Source organism: Ailuropoda melanoleuca, chromosome 3 (assembly GCF_002007445.2).
Source record: "Ailuropoda melanoleuca isolate Jingjing chromosome 3, ASM200744v2, whole genome shotgun sequence".
Taxonomy (NCBI): Eukaryota; Metazoa; Chordata; class Mammalia; order Carnivora; family Ursidae; genus Ailuropoda; species Ailuropoda melanoleuca.
The window spans coordinates 122359894-122382320 of record NC_048220.1 but is presented as its reverse complement, the minus strand read 5'-3'; the positions used below and the strand labels follow the sequence as shown (position 1 = coordinate 122382320).

The window sequence follows — 22427 nt, the reverse complement described above, 5'->3', positions numbered from 1 at the left end:
ACTATCCACTGATGAATGGATAAATACAATGTGATCCAGCCATAGCGTGGAATATTATTCAGCAATAAAAAAGAATAGGACACTGACACATGCTACGACATGGATGAACCTCGGCAATATCATGCTAAGTGAAAAAGTCAAGCATAAAGACCACTTATTATCGGATTCTATTTATATGACATATTGAGAATAAGCAAACTATGAAGACAGAAAGTAGATTAGAGGTTGCCTAGGGCTGGGGGTGCTGAGGGCACATGGGAAGCAACTAAGGGCGTCTGAGGTTTCTTCTGGGGCTGTTGAAAGCATTCTAAAATGGACTGTGGTGATGGTTGCACAACCCTGTGAATAGATTTCAAAATACTGTGTACTTCAGATGTGTGAATTATATGGCATGTGAATTCAACCTCAATAAAGCTGTTAGAAAAAAAAAAAAAGTAGAGCACTGAATGCTTACCTGTCACTGGCTTTATAGCCTTCATTGACACTCACTGCTTTGTATTTGACATTGCCTTTGGTCCGCTCCAACTCCCAACACCAGTCCTTAAGTGTGTCAAACATTACAGTATGGTTCTTGGGATCGGTGGCTAACAAAACAAATTTAAAAAGACAAAATCTGGTCGTGAAGTACAGGTACTTTAATGACGTGAAACCCCAATTTCGTCCACTAAGCCCGTCTTTATCCAAAACAGCAAGCTCACTGCTTATTTCTAACCTTGTTCCTTTTTTTTGGTCATTAACTCAAAATTATGACTAAGGGTCTGTCTTTTTATACTGGAGGAAAGGAGGTGTTCTTGTTCCACTCCCTGCAAAAGTAATTTATAGTTCCATTTTCAGTCATCTGACCATGAGATAATTTATATAACATAAAAGATCCTATGAAGAACTAGAAGACAGGGTTGGCACAGATGCTAAAATAATAAAATATTTTTAGCCCTACCAATATGTGCATAAGATGGCAAACTCATCTAAATAGCATGTAAGATCTCTGAATGTAAATCCTCCTTCAATTTGAAGATGCACTGCCAACAAGAGGATTTGCCAGTGTGACATAGTTACTAAAGGCTATCACTAGAGCAGACAGCTGCAGTGAGGATCAAGGCTTGCTAGCAAGAACTGCACCATGGCCAGGGAGACTTCTGCCCCTTACCCTGCCCTGCTACTACCTGCTGGGGGGAAATGTCCAGGAGCACTACACTTGCAGCCCAGCAGATGTGTCCCTGATCCTCCCCTAAGCCACAGACCACTGGGTGACACGCATCAAAACAGTCTCGGCTATTTACACAAAGCAGTTAGTTCAAGCCCTTGTGCATCTCAAAAAAACCCAAGCATTTTGGGGAAAATAGTGTTTGATAAAACTCCCCCATGCTATTTTATGAAAATAAAACCAGATCACAGTACAAACGATAATAAGAATAATGACAAAAACAGCAGTTAAGCTTATATAGCACTTGGTATGTGTCAGGCACTGTTCTGAGCATACTACATTTTATTAACTCAATCTTCACAATCCTACAGGGTAGGTAATATTCCTCCATTTTACAGATGTGGCCCAGAAAGGTCAAGAAACTTGCCTAAGGTCACAGAGCTGAGGAATGTCAGAGCTGGAATCCAAACCCAAACAGCTGTAAAGGATTTCCATAAAGTAATAAACACCAAAAAAATTTCCCCATGGACACAAATAATAGTAAGACTCCTATTCAAGAGTAGATCATTCTTTTAGCAACACAGGGAAGTCCTTCCCTAAAATGCGACATATCACAGTATTCAGGACCTTTCAGCCAAAGCACATTTTGTGAATTATCAAGCCAGAAAGTAAATGAAGATGTTCAGGCTGCAAAGCACCACCTCTACGAACCACTACTAAACACAAAGCTAACTGATCAATTAGCATCCATCAGTTATGACATTTACTTCTCAAAAAACGGGCGTTGGAAGGAGGATTAAAAAAAAAAAGGGAAATAGAATAGAAGATGGCATATATCCTGGGCCTTGTGACACAAACAAAACAAAACAAAACACCACTAGGTGAAGAAACTGCCAGAGTCACTCAAGGTAAGGGTTTTGGAACACAGATCAACACAGTCTTGGGGAGCCAAGAAACTATCCTGAGTTTAGACCAAGAGTCAGGATATAAGGAAGGGGCAGAATTCCTAGAGTATGATTTTTCAAATATAAACCCAATAGATGTTTATATAAATTATAGTAATTCATAAATAAGTCATATTTGTATCTCTCATATTGCAACAAGCTGTTGTAAGCCAATTACTCAGCATTTGCATGTATAGCTACAGTGAAAAGATCTGTCATTCACAAAGATGAAATTAATGAACTGATTTTATGTTCGGTCTAACAGTAGAGCTAAGAATTATCTTAAGTTAGTGTAATTCTCTGAACATAATCCACCCTGAATAATATGCAGTTACACTTTCAATCAACCCTCACTTAATTAACTGCACCCTACGTGCCATGCATTTAACAAACAGAGGATTTAACACTGCTGTTTTTAAAATGAGAAAACAGATGCCCCAAGAATTTAGTGTCATCCCCCGGATCATACAGCTACTGAACAGCTGGGCAAGGATTTGAACTCAAGTGGGACAGACCCCAAAACTCACAGCTTTTCTACTAAGTCATCACAGTTTCCAAAATGCAACCTGTTCTCTCAGATAGCTACATCTCTGCACATGCTGATCCCGCTGTGCCCACCAGACACCCTAAAATACTCCTCTGTGCCCACCAGAGACCCCCATATCCTCCACTATCGGCTAGCCCACTGCCCACAGTGTGACCAGCCCCTCCACCAGAGGACACATCTCTCAGCTGTCTCTGCCTGACTTGATGCTCGTAGAGGACAGGGATTTCGTCCTATTCACTTCCATCCCCAAGTCCTGACCCACAGCCAGCATTCAAAAATGTTGACCAAATGAGCAGTTCAACTCTACACTCCAGAAAGCCCCATGTATGCTGTTAAACTAACATGCCACTTCCCTGATGAAAAGTACATAGCACACAGAGTCCTCAACATCAACCTGATGTTAAGATTGACCAGCAGAGTAAGTAAACAGACGAAGGAGATGGAGAGAAGGAGAAGACAGACATCTGTGGAAACACTGTACGATGCTAGGCAGTATTAATAGCTAATTCAAATGACCGAAGTTTCTTAGTTAAAAGATTGCTCCCTTTTTCAGTGAACTGAATGGAAAACACTTGGAATTTTAAATTATGTAAGCATACCTGCTTTCTGATGTGCTCTCTTATGTACAATGGTTCCATTTCCCCCAAAATATTTGCTACAGAGCATGCTCTGGTTGTTTAAAGGCTTTCTAGAATGCAAGACATTCTCCAGAGTGTTGTGAAATGAAATCAAATACGTTAAAGTAGAAGAACCCCGGAACAAACAGGATTATTTTAAACTTGTCTGAATTTTATTTCTCTACAGTCTCATATTCCCTGTTATAGTATGTTGATTTTATCTTTCATAAGAAACAATCAAACCAATAATCCCTCACAAAAAAAAGCAAATAAACCTAAAAGATAAGTTAGAGCAACAAAGATCACAGGAAAAAAAAAGGAAACTTGGATGACTTACCCAAGCAAGAGGCAGCCAATTGATAGGAAAGAGGAAAAAAAAACTCATGGATGGGCTTTTGCCTGCTAGTTTCAGATAGGAATTTAAAGGGTCTGCTACCTGCAAATTAGAACCCAGAAGACACTCACCTGTATTGTTTTGTGCAGCACTTGCATAGGAAAACAGAAATAATCTTTTAAGCAGTTTAGGAGCTTGGGTATGATGAATTATGCCACTGACAATCTAGAAAAGAACCAAACAATGGGTACAGTCATGCTTTTGGCAGATGAACACTGACTTATCTAGGCTTTCAGTCATGCTAGTAGGCTCCTATGGGTAGCATGCAAACTCTAAGGGCTCTATGATAACTTTTGGAATAATGCCAAGTAAACAGAATATTAACAATTTTGTCACATTTTCTAAGAGCTTTGAATTTCTAGGGAAATTTTAAAGATTTTTATTTATTTATTTATTTATTTATTTGAGAGAGAGAGAGAGAAAACAGGAAAAGGAGTGGAAGGGAAAGAATCCCAAACAGACTCTGCACCAAGCACAGATCCCAAGGCAGGGCTTGATCCCATGACCCTGAGACCATGACCTGAAACCAAGAGTTGGACGCTCAACTGACTAAGCACCCTCGCGTCCCTGAATTTCTAGGAAAATTAAAAAAAAAAATTTTTTTTAAATTTATCCATTCATTTGAGAGAATAAGAGCACATGCCTGTGGGGGGGGGTGGGAGGAAGGAGAGAGGGAGAGAGAGTCTTAAGCAGACTCACTGTGGAGCCCAACGTGGGGCTTGATCTCACCACCCTGAGATTATGACCTGAGCCAAAGTGAAGAGTCAGGTGCCCAACCGAGTCAACCTGGTGTCCCCGATTTCTATGGAAATTTTTTAAACATAGTCTCGTTTCTCTAAAACAAGGTGCTATAAAAACGTAAGTGCCATATTCAGATACTCTAAAAATCTTACACATCAGAGACATAGGGCTAATATCAGATAATAACCAAGACACTTAGCTATTCTGATCCACTTGTCGCCTTTAACACCTTCTTCTAGAAGATTAGAAAAATCAATCCATTGTGCTTTCTGCTTGAAGTTTCCAAACAAAAGTATGTTTGGACAGATAACTAAAATCATCATTCAAAATGAAGTTTCTGGCTTCTCAGGGACTTTCCCTACATACACCACTCTTTTCCTGCTCAGAATAGATACCGGAGTCATGTTTATTACTCTAACTACTACCACACTCCCTAAAAGAAAACCAAGGAGTTACCTGTAACTGTGTATAACTCAACTGTAGGCAGAACAACAGGTGAGCTGGCCTCTCTCCACATTTCCCCTGATGGATTTACCACAACAGTGGCAAGTTTGAGACCTTCAATACCTCAGTAAGATAAATCGTAGAAGTTACAGTGACCACGATAACCAGTTCATCCAGTTATATATTTCGATTTGCTACAGCAACCAGATTAAGTTTCCTTAGTATCTGGAATCACAGGACTCATTCGGTAACTCGGCTTTACCTCTTCCTCCTCCCACATGCTTCTACTACTTCCGATATGAGCTCCCCCATGCCAGGAGCTGGGAGCCTCTGCTACTACTTTTTGGAAAGCCTGTCAGATGTGGGAGAAGAAGCTGCCTCCTGACCCTGATTTATCACCTCCCACTCTTTAGAGGCTCCAGAAATAAAGCCATTACGAACTCTAGGATTAAAGGTAGCATGTGCCAACATAATACACAGGCACACTTCACCAAATTCTCTCTCAATTCTAATCAAAGCGTGTGATTATAAACCAATTTCAACTTTACAGAGTGAAATGCTCCCCCTCCGCCTTTGTGCAATATAAGCAAAAAGTAAGAGTTAGTGTTGACACCTGATGGGAAAGAAAACCTACATATACATGCAACTAGTTACCCTTTTGACTTCCTCTTCTTTTGTGTACCTCAGACCAAAGTGGAACACTCGCAGGTCTTTGCAGTGGATGATGAGTTTCTCAGGGTATTTCTTCAGTTGTCCAAAGAGAGGTTTCTTTTTCTCATCAAACACTACACATCGATGATGAAATCAAGAAGGGAAATCGTGTTATAAGGCAAAAAGTTAAAGCTGAGGAAACAAGGTAGACTATTCACACCTCTCAAAAGTGAGAGGAAAGGTGCTATCTTCGAAGTAACTGTCAGCAGGGGCCCCGGCTCTCTGACAACCAGCAGCGTTCTTCATTCCTCTGGACAAGCTCAAAATGGATTGACTCCAGAAGCTAAGATTACAAAAGATGGAAGGGGGTCACTAGGGACATGCTGTCAAGACAGTCAAGTCCTGGCTTTATGGCCAGGGGCCCCTCCTGACATGTCCCCCCTGCCCCAGAATTTGGACTGCACAGCACCTACTGGTGTTCGGATCATCGTAAAAGGCTACTGAATTTCTGAAAAAGCGCTTACTGCAAGAATATAGAAGTGAAGCAGAGAGAGGCTTGACCCTTAGCAGAAAAGACTCAGAGTGCAGTGCAACAAACCTTTATCAGATTAGTCTTTAGAATAAAACCTACACACCTAACATGGACAGCCACAGTATGATCTAGCAGATAATGTTCCAAATTCAAATGCAAGCTCTGCCAGCTAAGTGGCCTCAAATAAGCCACTTTACACCTCAATTTTCTCATCCATAAAACTGATTTAAACAAAATAAATATGTAAAGAAATTTTAGTAAACTGTAAAAGACCATAGAAATGTTATCATTATCAACTATACTTTCAAAGGCTGGCATCACCCCAGTGGAAAAGATACCTACCTCCATAAATCTGATCAACGCAGTGGAGTGTGATGTCATTTTCTCCTATAACCTTATTCTTAAATTGGGTTTCCTAAAAGATTCAAAAGGAAACAACTGTGACTTCTTTCTATGCCCTATTGTACATTTATAGGCAGAGCAAATCACCATTTTCCAATTGCACATTAGGAAAAACAGAGAGGGGGTGGAAGAAATGGGTGATGGTTGTCAAAAGAGACAAACTTCTGGTTATGATAAACAAATTATGGGATGTAATGTAGAGCCTGGTGATTATAGTTAATAAAACTGTATCATACATTTGAAAGTTGCTAAGGAAGATCTTCTCATCACAAGGAAAACAAATTTGTAACTTTATGAGATAAGAGAAGTTAACTAAACTTATTCTGGTAATCATTATGCAATATCTACATGTATCAAATCATTATGTTACATTCCTTAAAATAGTACTATGCTATGTTAATTATATCTCAATAAAACTGTGGGGAAAATTGAGTGTACACTCTAAAAAACAAACAGGGAAATGGAGCCAGCCACATTCTCTAGGAAAGGGATGATGACGTGTGCAAGGAAAGCTGGTAAGCACTTTATTTTTCAAACCCAAGCACGACATGCCATTCCTGGGCTGCTCCCAGGCAAACCGGCCATGCCACAATCACTTGGAGAGGTTCGGATTTCTCTACACAAATGCAAACTGGTGAGTGACAGCTCCATGAAGCCAGGTTTAGGGAGAAAACACTGGAAGATTCAAGCTTCTGTGAACGCTGTCTGTATTTAGACAGGACGAGGAGCCAAGCCACTAGAGCAGACGGCAGCACATAAGACCACACTCGAAGGCAGCAAGGGTGGGCCGGGACAGCTGGGTTTGCATCAACATACAGCACTCCCCAAGTGGTGTAGGCAGTCCTTTCCCTCACTCCACTAGCCCATTCTCCATTAGTAGGGACGAGTCTTACAAGGACACTGCAACTCGGGGCAAAGTAAACCCAAATTCAAGTGCTGCATTCAGCATCAGTTTCATAACCGAACTCAGTTCCTGAATTTGAGGGACAGCTCAGTATACAGAAAACATGGGGAACTAGTATATTTGGGAAGATGTGATTCCAATGAGTGATACATACTGTGCTGAAATACCAAAGAAAATAAGAACAAGTTGGCATGACTTGAGGCCCTTGAGGTGGGAATGGTCCCACCACTGAAAAGAGATCCCATAGGATAGAGAGCAATATAGTGGTGAGGACTTCTGTCTTTTGTGTTTAATGTGTGCTGGCGGGGAGGGTGAGGGGAGCAGAGTCATTGAGGAGCTGGGAAAAAAGACAATGGGGCCACAATTGCACTGTTCCCCTCAAACTCAGGCAAATGCAGCTCATACATACATCATTATCCAATGCAGATTCGTCATCACCCAAGAAAGCAATCTTAAAGTCTGTGCAGACAAGTTTTCCATAGATCCCACGCTGACAGGAATCTTCCTGGACATACTTCAGCACTGTGCTGGCTTCACAAAGCAGCTGTTCACCTGATCGAAACCAAAACAAGTCCTCTTGAAAGTCCTCAGGGAACATACAATTTGCAAACAGTAAAAGCTTCCCCATCTCTAGTCCCAGGAAAGACAAACACACGATACACTGCAGCCCTTCAGAATTCTACACTTTCCAGCACAGCAGGAACTGCAAACCTGATGCACGAAGATGAAGCAGCTTGGGGGCCGGGTAGGGGAAACCAAAATGGCTCAGATATACCTTCACACAGGGCACTTCCTTATCTTCTCGCTGTGAATAAGGAAAGCGTCCAATATGTGGAAATGATCTCAGCTACACTTGCAAGCACAGGTATCAGGGTTCCTATTACTTGGGCCCAAGCAGGCATTCCCTAGAAGTAATACCCTAAATGGGTGAAATCAGCGAGGCTCTAGAACACAGAGCTCAGGCCCGCTTTGTGGGGAGAGTGGGCCATCATCTCTCACTCTGGACCCGCCGAGAAAAAGCGGGGTGCCTCCCCGGCCACAGAGCTTGCAGGCAGCTGCCTCAGACACAGAGGTGCAGCATGACCACACGCATTCTGGCTCCACAGACGAGGATGGGAGGAAAAGGGAGGTCAGAGGTTTGTGGGAAAAAAACAGTTTCCTCTCTTTCTTAGTTGAGGGTATTTCCTCTCAGTGTGTCACCTTTCCTGCTCCATCTGCAGGCGCCCAGCCTGCTCGAGCAGCTGTATTTCCTGGAGATAGAGAGGACTTCACAGTCAAGATTAGGATTTCAGGATAGGTAACCGTTCGCTGCTGCCTAGAAGCAGAGTTTATGAGGGCTGGACGTCGGGATGAGAGCAGAAAAAGGAGAAGGAGATGGAAGATATAAAAAACCAAGTGCAAATATTTTGTAACAAAAAAGAAAAGGAATTTTCTTCCTTTTCAACAGACAACCATCTCCCCTTAGACTCTCCCTCTGGATATTACCTTCAGTGTCTCTGAATGTACTTTTTGGCTCAAAATTCACTTGATCTAACTTTCAACATGAAAATAAAGAAGAGTTTCAGACACTGAGGCTATCAAGGTATGCATATTATGGTGTATTTTTCCACCTCCCATGGGGTTAATTACTAAGGAAATACGGGAAGGTGGCTCAGTGACTAGGTCAGCCTCTAGAGGGACCACAGGGCTTGAAGAAAACAATGAATCGGGGCCTCATTAGGGTTTAAGATAGTTCGGAAAAGGTGCTTAACTAGTTCAAGGTGGAAGATTCGAGAACAAGGCTTCCTGTGCTTTCAACTCTTAGCATGAAACCGCTTTTAATAGTGTCTCCCCAAGACCAGGCAAGCCAGGTCAGGCCATGGCCGTGTGCTGGAGACTAGACATTGGCAGGCAGTGGCTAATACAACATCCCAGGCGGCTCTGCAAGTCGGCACGCCATCACTATCAGCTTGCTTGTGCAGAGACAGTCTCAAATCATGGGAGGCGGGAGCTGGAAAAAATCATGGTCTAGTCTGGGAAATGGAGGCAGCACATCTAGAAGAGACCACAGGTAATCCAGAGGATGAAAGAATGTGCGTAACACTAAACTAAAAATGAAAGTATCAGGATCTATGACCCAAGAAAAGGAAGGACAACGTGGTATGTGCATTAAGGTTTAGGCCATTATTGGTAAAAAACAAAACAAAACAAAAAACAAAACAAAACAAAAAAACACCTTTGAAACTTAGATATATTTTTTTTCAAGTTTCAGGATCCTAATATATTTACCAAATAAGGTAGATCAGTCAGAAATTTGTGCATATTCATATCCTCTCAATAAACAGTAGTACCAGAATGAGACCTCTATTGCTTTGGGGAAATACACCTAAAAACTCTAATGAAAAAAAGCTATTGGGATTAGAAAAAATGGAAGAAGAACTGAATGTACAGCCCCCAGGACAGCCCCACACGTGGAAGGGGATACAACCACCAAGCAGTTTCTGTCTCTGAATTCAGGAATGATTAAAGCTTAACTTCAGGTATAGAGTCTCTCTTCCATCTCAAAAATATCCAACCAATTCAGACTCTCAATGATGACCTCAGAGCAAAGCCCTGGCAGCAACTAGGGTCAGTAAACCCCAAGACTGCCTGGCTCTTACACTCAGATGCAGACGCAGAGACCACAGGTGAGGCCAGCCGACGCTTGCCTGGGGAGGCCTAGGCAGCTGTGCTAGTCCAGGGCAGCTGGACCTGGGCAGCAGGAGGAGTGTGTGGAATGAAAGGCTCTGTGGGGGACCAGCATTTTCCTGAGTGGGGACTAGAATACTAGATGCGTCCAAGTATAGAGACCCAAAAAAGGCCTAATTTGCTTGTGAAGGAGGTGAATTTCTCAGGCTTATTTTCATCAGCTTGGGTGGAGGGGAAAACAGAAAAATTCTTGGCAGATGTTATAACACTCAGACCTAGGTATGTAGTGACTGAACTAAAGACCTTGATATTTTTGTCCAACTCATCCCTATTATATGCTTTCTGGATGAAAACAAAGGAGTTTATATATAGCAATACTAGGGATGACATAATTTATCACTGGCTCTGAGCTGCACATGAGGTCTGAAGCTAACATGACCGTTACCTGGCAACAAGTGAAGAGTTACTTCCTTCTCTGTTACTTCCTTCTCGTTTGTGTGAATTTCCTAAAAGAGAAGAATAAATGGTAATATTTTTCTTTGTTTAAGGGCTCAAAATGAATAACATAAAGTCATGCTTTCAGAATACACACTAAAACATCATATAACCTCAGGAGTTTTTTATTTAACAAGCTACTTTTTAAAAATGTATTTTTAACTAAAGGAAGACAGGAAATTCCAGCAAGTTAGTTCAATGTACTGAACTATTTAGGATTGACAACTATTAGTTTTCCCCAGTGGAGGGGCAGGGATGGGCACTCCCTATCCAAAAGAACAAATGTTACATAGAAAGTAAGGTAGCTCCGACACAGTCAGAGAATGGGAGACATTCCACAGCACAACTCCCTTCTCCCTCCAGTGAGAACCAAGGATCTAAAACAAAATATGATTATGTGTTCTTGAGAGAAAACAGACATATGTAAAGGGCCTGAAGGTAAGAACAGGAAAATAGCAATGTGTCAAGTCAATACCAATCCATCTACTCTGTAGCATATCAAGATGCACTAAAGACAGATGGGAAAACATTCCAAATAACCTAAAACCCCAAGGCAGTGCAATGGGACACAATCACTTCTAATAAGGAATCAAGGCCAGGTTCTCTGTCACTGTTTCTCAACGAAAAGATCTTCTAATCCTTCATGTTGGGTTCACTGTTTTTTGGGTATTCAAATATACTTAGCAATCCTTAAAGAACAAGTGGAACAAAGCAAAGGTCATAAATGGGTGTTAACATAACAAAAGGAGAGGCCTGCTTGGCCTCCTAAGGCAATATACCATACCATCTATTAAGCAGTCTTGCCAAAGTATCTACCCTCACTCGGCCTGGGTTTCTGTATCAATCTACCAATTTATAACAAACATTGGGACAGAGAAACATGTTAAATGACACCATAGGGATAAAGCCAGTCAAATCTTCACTATGGAAAATTCTACACGGCACAACCAGCTTTGTTAACAAATAAAATCAGAATTTATTTTGTTTTGTTCTTTGGCATGAGGTTCTAGGTGGTAGGAATTTCCTCAAGTTGTGAATTCAGACTGAAACACTGACTACTGAAATCTTGAAGTTGAAGAAAATCGTAGCTGTTTCAGAGAACCCATTTTTCAAAAAAGATTTATATTTGAGATAGAATGTGAACACAAGCAGGGGGAGGGGCAGAGGGACAAGCTGAGTGTGGAGGAGCCCCACGGGGCGGGGCGGGGGGGGGCTCAATCCCAGGACCCTGAGACCATGCATGACCTGAGCCAAAGTCAGGCACTTAACTGAGTCACCCGGGCACCCCTCAGAGAACCCATTTTCAGCATGATGTATCTTAGAGATGGTTACAGTTTACATCCCAAAAGATGCCAGTAAATCAAATCCTTCTGAAGAGGCAGTGCTTCTTAGACTTGGGGAGTGTCACATCATCTGGGGATCTTGTTACCGCTGCAGGTGCTCATGCCTCACCTCAAGTGTAAGGAATCTGAGTGCCGGGGATCCAGCTGGGCCTCTGGTTTTGCAAAAAGCTCCCCAGATGATTCTGATGCATTGCTCTAGAAAGTGCATCTTGCATATAGAAATGCTATGAGTGTTGTGGTAATTTAGAAATTCTCATGGAGCTTTCATCATGTGCCTTTGGCACGGAACTAAATTAAAGCACAATTATTTTTGACAGGTCTCTCATCATTCTCCAAGGAGACAACAAAACTATTCATTAAATTCAATCAGCTGTTAGAAAACTAGTGATCATCTTGACTAGTGCTTAGAATTCAGGTCAAACACTGCAGCCAGTTTGAAGAGGACTAGCCCTACTAGTATGTCTGCAGAAGTAGCATCTTCTTTTTTTTTTTTTTAAGTTTTTTTTTTTTTATTATATTATGTTGTCACCATACAATACATCCCCGGATTCCGATGCAAAGTTCGATGCTTCATTAGTTGTGTATAACACCCAGTGCACCATGCAATACGTGCCCTCCTTACTGCCCATCACCGGTCTATCCCATTCCCCCACCCCCCTTCCCTCTGAAGTCTTCAGTTTGTTCCTCATAGTCCATAGTCTCTCATGTTTCATTCCCCCTTATTACCCCCCCTTCTTTATCCCTTTCTTCCCCTACCGATCATCCTAGTTCTTATGTTCCATAGATGAGAGAAATCATATGATAATTGTCTTTCTCTGCTTGACTTATTTCACTTAGCATTATCTCCTCCAGTGCTGTCCATGTTGCAGCAAATGTTGAGAATTCGTTCTTTCTGATAGCTGACTAATATTCCATTGTATATATGGACCACAGCTTCTTAATCCAGTCATCTGTTGAAGGGCATCTCGGCTCCTTCCACGATTTAGCTATTGTGGGCAATGCTGCTATGAACATTGGGGTGCATATGGCCCTTCTCTTCACTACGTCTGTATCTTTGGGGTAAACACCCAGTAGTGCAATGGCTGGGTCACAGGATAGCTCAATTTTTAACTTTTTAAGGGACCTGCACACTGTTTTCCAGAGTGGCTGTACCAACTTGCATTCCCACCAACAATGTAGGAGGGATCCCCTTTCTCCACATCCTCTCCAACAATTGTTGTTTCTTGCCTTGTCTATTTTTGCCATTCTAACTAATGATAAAGAATTTATACTACTTAAAACTACCTACATCAATTCTTGAAATGGTTAGTGAAATAGTTTCTTTACATTCTATAAACAAAACGATCAGGAGACAGCTTTCAGGATTCTGTCCTACCCAAAACTCACTTTCCCCAGACAACTAGTCTCTGCTCCCCCAAGTTCCTGGAGTGAACCACCACCTCACCATCAAATGCCTGGGAAACGAACAGTGGTCCCTTGAAGAGCTAATCACTTTATGTCCCAAATTAATTTGGCTGAAGGTCTAAAAGAAGTTAACCAAGCTGGCTCTTAAACTACTTAAACTATAACCTTGTAAATTTGGTAACAAATATGGTAAAGCAGAAAAAGCTGTTCTGCAGAGAACGAAAACCATGAAAGGGTTATGTGGAGACAATAGCCCCTCTCCCCCAGACATAAAAACAACCATGGCCTGCACTCTCACAGTTTCCCAGGCTTTACTGAGGTCCAGCCACACCTTTGGCCCACAGTTCTGTGAATCACACCTGTATCCTTACAATAAATCCTCTTGTTCAACTACATTAGTTACAGTGGTTTCTGATTGTCACCAAGGCAATTACTGACTTAAGTCAATTGCATTAACAATATAGAAACCATAAATGACTAGAATCGCGTATTGCAACATGTCAATGTACAATATATCCAGAGCTATAGGATTAGGACCCATGTCAAGCTGCCACCTCACAAGTAAGACTAGCAGCAAAGAGTCAAATGCCAAAACTAGCATCTACTGCCGCAGTGTGTGGGTTTTAGATGGAGTGAGGATATATGAAGCCTCCAAACCATAAAGCCTCGTAAGAGTTTGCCATCATTCAGCTGATTAGCCTTGTCACTTCTAAACTAAGTCATATACGTATTTGTATATACATATACATTCATACACACACACACACACACACACACACACACACACATTTTAAGCAAAGGATGCTAGGCTTCTAAAGGTAATTGAGGTTTGTTCATGGCAAGAAAGAAGAGATTTAATAAGACACAAAGGTAATTTAAATGAATCCTTCCAAGCACTGGGTAAACAGGAGTCTGCAGTCCAGGGGGAGAGCAGAAAACACCAACATTCGTGGACAACCCTAATACTACAGGATGGATGCTATAAATAAGGATATTGAGGTGGAACTCCAGGAGCACAAAAGAGGGGGCCTAACTCCCCAAAAGAGGGAGGAGTGGTGAGAGGGGAGACTGTTCAAACAAGTGCTTCTAGTGCTTCTCTGACTGCCCTCAACGCTTCTCATCAAGTGGCTCCTTAAGGAATGTACAGAAGTTCAAGGGATGGTCAAGCAGAGAGAGGAGGTGCAAAGACACAGAAGCAAGTAATTCTGTAAGACGTGAGAAAGTCGAAGGGGTGTGTGGTGGGTTTCAGGCCATTTTAAGGAGTTTGGCCTTTAGTCCTTGAGTAGTGGGGAGCCCATGTAGGACTTTAAACAGGACAGTGAATTAAGCACACAGCATTTACAATCTCTGATACAGGTCTTTCATGAAAAAGCACAGGACTAAATCAGGAACCCTTTGTGGGGTTCTAGCCTACAAAGATCTTGGGCAAGTGTCCTGGCCTCAGCATCCCCATCTAAAAGAATGGAATTAAGAGCCATACTGCCTGCCTTGCGAGATAATGCGCAAGAGATCTGTGCAAGGTCAAAATCACGACAGTGATGTGAGCCTGAGCTGTGTGTCCGGAAAGGAGGCAGGGTCCCTGATGGCTTTCCCACACTAGAAACAGAAAGGAAAGGCTCCTCCTACAGCCCCACTCTCTCCATTCCCGAACACTGTCACAACAAGCAACTGAATTCTCAGAGGGATGAATATTAATCTTCCAGAACATTTCCTGAAAGAAAAAAGGAAAAGGCTGGAGACCTTTTCCCACTCACCATCTTCTTTGTCAAATGCCCCAAAAGCTTAGTACACATTTTTCATTTTAAACATACTGACTCCTCTTCTTCCCTAGAATAATGTTAAATACATTTGGATGGTAACAATGGTAACAACCCGTTGCTGACCAATAACTGATCTGATAGAGAGAAGGGAAAACACATAAAGCAGCTAGCTAAGTCACTGAGAAGCCACATATTTTATGAAGCATGTGGGAATTTCAACATTGGAGAGGGATGACAGAAACGCCACCGAGATTCCTTGCAGGGCTCAACTTTCTCCAAAAACTGCCGCTATTCCTCAAACTGCCCTCAGCGCTCGGTCTGCGAAAGTAGAGGTCAGAAAAACACAGTAAGATCACACTGCGGCTGAAAAGCCAGCATCCAAGAAAAATAATCAAATGCAGGTGAGCCCCTGCCTCAAACACCACTAAAGAATTAAAACAAGACTTTATTCATCCACAACACAGGCTGCAGGGCAACCTCATCTACTTTGAACACTGTTGAAAATCATGAAGACAAAAGGATTTCTGAGCAGTAAGCACAGATGTGTCCAAGTCTGTGCACGGCGATCAAAGCCCTCCACAGTCTGTCAGGCTCAGCTTTCACTCCAACTGCACGCTTTTGCTATAATGATAGGAATAACCACTAACATTTATTAAGCTGCTATTATGTGCCAAGTAAGTGTTCTTCGTTAGTATCTCAATCACATGACTACTCTAGCACTGGTATTATCTCCATTTTAAAGATGAAGAAAATGAGGTTTAAAGAGGCTCGGGAACTTTTCTTTCATAGGAAATAAGTCACTAACCCAGGGTACAGCCCAAGCCCTGACGAGCTCCAGAACTCACATTCTTCACTGCTAAGTATTAGTTCTAACAAACATGGTCTCTGGTTTCCTACTACAAAAGGGAAAATAGTTGTGATATCCACTGCCTGTAGCAGGAAACCAGTCTCCTATTACGAAACTGATTAGGACAAATTAGGAAAATTCCCTTAGAGAACTGTACTTCACTGTAAAAGGATTTGCCACATCCAGGACAAAAGCATGTGAAAGCTAAAGTCAGCTAACACTCTTGAGAATCTGCTGAGAGGCTGAGAAGCAGCCTGGTTTTCATTCCACTCATTCTCAAAAAGTAAATTCTCTAATTTCTTACCAAGTTCACATTTAAGGTGCTCATCTTCTCAAAAGTGTGACAGACCTAAGGCACCTCAGGGAAGGCAGAACAGGGGCCCTGCCAGAAAGCTGTTGACCTTGAAAAGAATGGGGGGGGTGTAGAGGGTGATCCTACAATGAAGCTCTCATAGGCCAGAATGCTTATAAATGCCAAAATGCTTCACATCAACCCTTCACTGTTTATGAGGGCTTTGAGTCAAAAACTGAAGTTGTTATTCTCAGTTTAACTTCATCCAGCCAGAAGGGCAAATTCCAAGAGCCAACATCCCTAAAGGTTCCAAAACACAATTTCTTTCAATCACATTTGATACCAAAGTGCTAAAAAGACATACCACAGACATCTTATTTCCTGAAAGTCGCTCTACTGCTCTCTAATGGACATTTAATACACATGTTTTCTCCACTAAAACAGAAAATCTGAGGGGACAAATATATTTGCATCCACATATTAGGTGGGAATCTATGTGCATCTTAGAATGAAATTTACCTTTTCTACAACAGAAAGCTTTATTTTTAATACAGCATAATACAAATAATATTTGTTTTCACCCTTGTTTCTCCAAACTTCTTTCAGTGCATGCATTAACATTAGAAAGAATACAGACTTGGGGCCACAGTTCAAATCCAGCTCTGCTCTACAGTCATGACCTTGGGCATGTCATTTCACCTGAGTTTTCATTTGCTCCTATGTAAATGGAAACAATACTACCTAATGTGAGGCTTGAAGAAAAATGTATGTAAATGCCTCGCACACATGCTCAGTAAATGGAACTTATCATTGTTGGTCATAACAGTTATCTGTACTTCTTGATTTCTTTCATTCTCTCGTCCTCTCCTCTGAGTAAACAAAGAATTCAAATATACTATGTAAGAGTTACAATTATTCAAGATTCATACAAGAAAAATTTCTACTTCTCTCTCAGTCCTGTTTCCCACATTAAACTAAATTGAATCTACTCTCAATTCTTTACTGTGGATCAGAAACTCCTGCAGTTAATGAGACCCAGGCTGGCACTAACTCCCTAAGACAGAGTATACAGGAACATCTGAAGCAAAGGAAAATGGCATTTTTCTATTAGTAGGATTTGTTTTCTAGAAGCCCACAATGACTTAGATATGGTCATTTTGTGTCTTGTCTTCTGCAACACAAAGTACTGTGAACCCATTACAAGACCAAGACAGTAAATTAATGGCTTCCTTAAGAGGACACCACATGTGAGGAGGGGACTGCTCAGGCATGCTGTACAAAAAGTAAAGCTTTCTCCATAGCTGAATCTATTCAAAGTCAATTGCTCAAAGTTGGTAACAAATTGAGAATAAAAACCTATATAGGCACTTAAGCAGTAGAATTTAAGGAGCCACACTGTAGGCAAATATCACTAATATCTTACCCTTCTCTGGTTAATACTTGAAAATAATTATAAATTATACACGATCCAATTCTTACAAAAACTCAGGAAAAAATAAGTACCATGATTACTACCATCAAATACCCATTCCCAAAACAGACAACAGTCCTAAGAAGAGAAATAGCCTAAAGGACTCCAATAAATCAGTGTATACAAAAAGAATCATTAAAAAAACCAAAAAACCCTCCCAGGGGCGCCTGGCTGGCTCAGTCAGGGAGCATGTGACTTTTGATCGCAGGGTCATGGGTCCTAACTCCAAACTGGGTGTAAAGATTACTAAAAAAGAAAAAAATAAACTTAAAAACCCTCCCCTCAAAAAACTTAATTTTTTCTTTTAATTTGGGAAGCTGTTTGAGTGGTGGGGAGGAGTCAGGAAAGACAGAATGGAGTCTCAGTGGCAAAGTCCTATTGTTCCTTCACTCCTGTATTTTACAATAGCTTTTTTTTTTTTTTTTTTTTNTTTTTTTTTTTTTTTTTTTTTTAAGATTTTAGTTACTTAAGCAAGAGAGAGATTGAGAGCACAAGGGAGGGGGGAGGGTAGAGGGAAAGGGAAAAGCAGACACTGAGCAGGGAGCCCAACGCCACAGGGCTCCATCCCAGGACCTGGGATCGTGACCTGAGCCGAAGGCACACACTAACCAACTGAGCCACCCAGGTGCCCCTACAATAACTTTCTTTTTTTTTTTTTTTTTTTTTTTTTTTTTTTTTTAAANAAGATTTTATTTATTTATTCGACAGAGAGATAGAGACAGCCAGCGAGAGAGAGAACACAAGCAGGGGGAGTGGGAGAGGAAGAAGCAGGCTCATAGCAGAAGAGCCTGATGTGGGGCTCGATCCCATAACGCTGGGATCACGCCCTGAGCTGAAGGCAGACGCTTAACCGCTATGCCACCCAGGCGCCCCTACAATAACTTTCTGAACTGCACAGAAAAACAAAGAACTGACAAACATGGAGATAATATCTCAATGTGTCTGAGAAAGAGAAAAGAGTTATAACATCCGTTGCTTGTTGATTCTGGGAGAATGAACAGTCAAATGGAGGAGGGGGAAGCAGTTACCAACAAGAGTACAGGAGCACCCACATCTGGAGGGGCTGACTCTGAACATGGATCTTAAAGTAGGTTATAGGAGAGGATGAAATTCCCACATGTACATCCTACTCCTTCCTCATCATGCTGAATTCTGAGTGTGAATAAGCTGTTGTCTACATGGGAAAATTTATTGGATGAGTGATTAAAGGCTATCCAACTTGATCTTTACAATTGGATGAGTAAATACAATCACTTCCCTATCAACACTATGGAATTACTAAATCATGACTCAGGGGTCACTTGTGGACTGCAGAAATCACAAATGTCCACTCTGTAAATGCCAAAGAGGGTACTTAAAAGGACCGGCCCTTACTGAGGTTGAGAGGTGAATAACGATAAATATATTTTTTTGGTGGGGGGAGGGACAGAGGGAGCAGGAGAGAGAGAATCTTAGGAAGGCTCCATGCGCAGGGCTTAATCTCACAACCCTGAGATCATGACCTGAGCCAAAATCAAAAGCTTAGCCGACTGAGCTACCCAGGCACCCGGTGATAAATATTTCTTGAGTTGTATGTGTCAGGCATTGTTTAAAGGGTTTGATACTTATTAACTCATTTAATCTTTATAGCAAGCTTTTGAAGTGGGGTTATTATACCCACTATGATCTCCATTTTGCAGATGAAGACACCCGAGCACATGTGGAGGTGGAAGTCAAACCTGGTAGCTGGCTTGGTCTGTGTCCTTAGAGGATGCCATACCACCCCTTACATGGAACAAAGGAAAAACAGGACAAAATGATCAGTGAATGTATCTGCTAGACCCACCTGAAACCAAGTCAAACCAAGAATCATAGAAAGTTCCCAGGGAAAACCTAGAAGGGTGTTGCAGATAGGCAAAAGGAGGCTGAAGGGAAAAAAAAAAACTAACACCGAAAAACATCTACTCCACAGGAGTAATGGCTGGCTGCATGGGGAAGAACTCGGGGGCTTCTTCAACACCAGCGGAGTTACCTTTTGTGATTTACTCCACTGGGTCCACTGAGGCAGAAGTGTCTGATTTGTCAACCCCACAAATCCTTGAGGGTTCAGTGGGAATCTTCTGATTCATGACATTCCAGGAAAGGCTCCAAACACAATGAACACTTCTATGTATTGCCTGGACAATTCTGTGCTTGCCTTCAAGAGCACACAGTCTAGAGGCCAACCTAACAGTGTTTTCTAGAATCCATGTTCCTCTTACCCCCACCAGCATCACCTCATACAAGCTACCATCTCCCACTTGGAGGGGGTCTTGCCAGCCGGTCTACCTGCATCTGTCCACTTTCTAATCCATTCTTCACCCTAAAGCAGCAATGATCCTTTCAGCACACAGTTTGCTTTGCATTATTGGCGGGATGAAGACAGCGCCTTGACGTGGCCTATGAGGTCCTGTGCAGCCTGGCCCCTACCTACTTGTCCAGTCTGGTTTCCTACCATTCTCTTCCTCAGTCTGCATGTTAGACACATTGGCCTTCTTTCAGCCTCTCATACCTGCCAGGCTCCTTCCCATCCTGAGTGTTTCCACAGGATGTTCCTTCTACAGAACGCTCCTCTCCTTCTCTGACCTGTGAATTCTGAGTATCCATCAGGTCTCAGGACAAGGGCTATTTCTGTTACCGGGTTCTCACAGCCCCACGTATCTCTCTCCCTCCTAGCCCTTGTCATAGTTGCAATTTCACATTTGTTTATGTAATTATTTGAATCTATCTCCCCACCAATCTAAACTCTTTGAGGGTACATCCTTGCCTGTTTTTTTTGCTCACCATATATTCCCAGAATCCAATACAGACCTTGCACGTGGTACATGTTCAAAAGATTTCCTTGACTAATTTAATTAGTAACAACTAAGTAGTGAGAGGTTGTTTTTTGTTTTTTTTTTTTAAGATTTTATTTATTTATTCGACAGAGATAGAGACAGCCAGCGAGAGAGGGTACACAAGCAGGGGGAGTGGGAGAGGAAGAAGCAGGCTCATAGCAGAGGAGCCTGATGTGGGGCTCGATCCCATAATGCCGGGATCACGCCCTGAGCCGAAGGCAGACGCTTAACCGCTGTGCCACCCAGGCGCCCCAAGTAGTGAGAGGTTTTAATACCACTTGAGCAGGGACCAGAGAAACATAAGGCTTAAGATATAATATCTATCTAGGCTTGGGCCGTTACTCTGGATGGCATCACCAAATGCTCTAATCATATGGTAAAGTACTGGAGAGAGAATGCATTCCATTCAAGACTGTCATGCATGTGGCATTAATCCAGAAAGACCAGAAATTGTGAATCCTGTCCAGTAAGAACTGCAGGAGCGCAACAGCCGCGGATGGTGCTGGCGTCATCCCAGGAGCCTACAGCCAACTCAACTTGCGTCTAGTGACAGCTGCCTCTGTGCTTTCGTAAATTGCCACCTGGTTTCAGAGAGGGGCCTGGACGTCCTCTTAATCCTGTACTCCTTCGGTCCCCCTATCCTTCAACTCTGACACTCCCTGCCCAGCTGCCTAACCAGCAAATGGTGCCCATCTTACTTCCAGAACAATGAAACATGGGATAAGAGTCTTTACTGACCCCAATTAACTATCTTGGTTCAATGTGTAGGGGAAAAAAGAAGGTAGAAAAGTATGGTTCTTTTAATAATCACACAAAACTGGTTCTCCCTGTTACACTGACAGACTTTTCCTGAACTCTGCAAGATTCTTGAGAACCAACTCATTTGAAAATGATGCAAATTTTCAACAAATGTGGCAGTAAAAAATGGACCAAATGCTTTGTGCAGCACCTCTTGCTGCTCCGTCTGAGTGTGGACATTTTGTGCCACGACGGCACAGAAGAATGCACAGACAGCTGCCAGCAGTCTCCACGTGTCCACATTTTCAAAACTAGGGTATCCCAGTGGCCTGAATTCATTAGCACAGTGTCTGAACAGAAATGGAGAACAGTTCTGTCACAGTGCTAGGACAGGAGTTTGGGGTTTTTTTGTCGTTAATTCCTTATTTCATCATTTACCCCAATGTTTTGGCTATTCTTTTTATTTGTTTTAATTTAAAAAGAGGATAAGGGCATGAATAACAAGTCTCCAGTTTCCACACATTCCACTCCACAGATCAAAAGGAGCTGCATCTGTTCGTGTCCCCACTGTGAATATCAACCACCCCCAGGACCGGCAGCTGCCCCTCCCCAACATCATCTAGCCACCCGCACCCCCCCCAACCGCGGAGCCAGAAGCGTTCCCATGCTGGCAATCTATGCCAGACAAGATGGAGAACTGCCACCCATTCTTCAGCAAGCTTACAGCCGAGGAGACATCTCCCAGAACCTGTATCGCACAGCTGGCCTGGCATTCACAAGTTGTCACTGTGATCTCTTCTCAACCAGATTTCTAAGGAGTGGCCCAAAGCACCGGGCTCCGATGAGCCTGAGAAGCGAAACCCGTCAGTCAACACTCAGGCTGTGCCTGGTTACTCAGAGCTGCAAGGTGACCCATCTCTAATATGTACCGATTCATTTCAACAAACAGCTCCCGAACATCCAAATACCAAATGCCAAGAATAAAAAGAGAAATAAGAATTGACTTCTGCCCTCACTAACCTCAGACAAATAAAAAGTAGTAACTGGAACACTGGGCGAACGGTGCAATAAATACCAGAAGCCAACAAAACATTGTATAAAGACTGCATCACCTCATGTAATCCTCATAACTCTGTTAACAGCTATCAGTAGTCTCATTTCACAGATGAGGAAAACGAGGCTGATCAAGGTTAGGTGAAGTGGGACCTGAGCCTCAGTTTGCCTGAGCAGAATTG

At 42.2% G+C, this 22427-nt stretch overlaps 1 protein-coding gene across 2 annotated transcripts in view; it reads right to left on the bottom strand.

Moving 5' to 3' along the window:
• Nucleotides 1–22427, bottom strand: part of MTMR12 (myotubularin related protein 12) — a 66427-nt gene that overhangs the window by 29605 nt on the left and 14395 nt on the right. For both annotated transcript variants that reach the window (XM_019800375.2, XM_034657048.1), the window contains exons 2-7: nt 10433–10493; nt 7730–7872; nt 6357–6429; nt 5486–5616; nt 3718–3811; nt 455–584 (exon numbers count right to left, since the gene is read on the bottom strand). In XM_019800375.2, coding sequence (XP_019655934.2) covers nt 455–584; nt 3718–3811; nt 5486–5616; nt 6357–6429; nt 7730–7872; nt 10433–10493 — 632 coding nt within the window. The remainder of the gene's footprint in view (nt 1–454; nt 585–3717; nt 3812–5485; nt 5617–6356; nt 6430–7729; nt 7873–10432; nt 10494–22427) is intronic.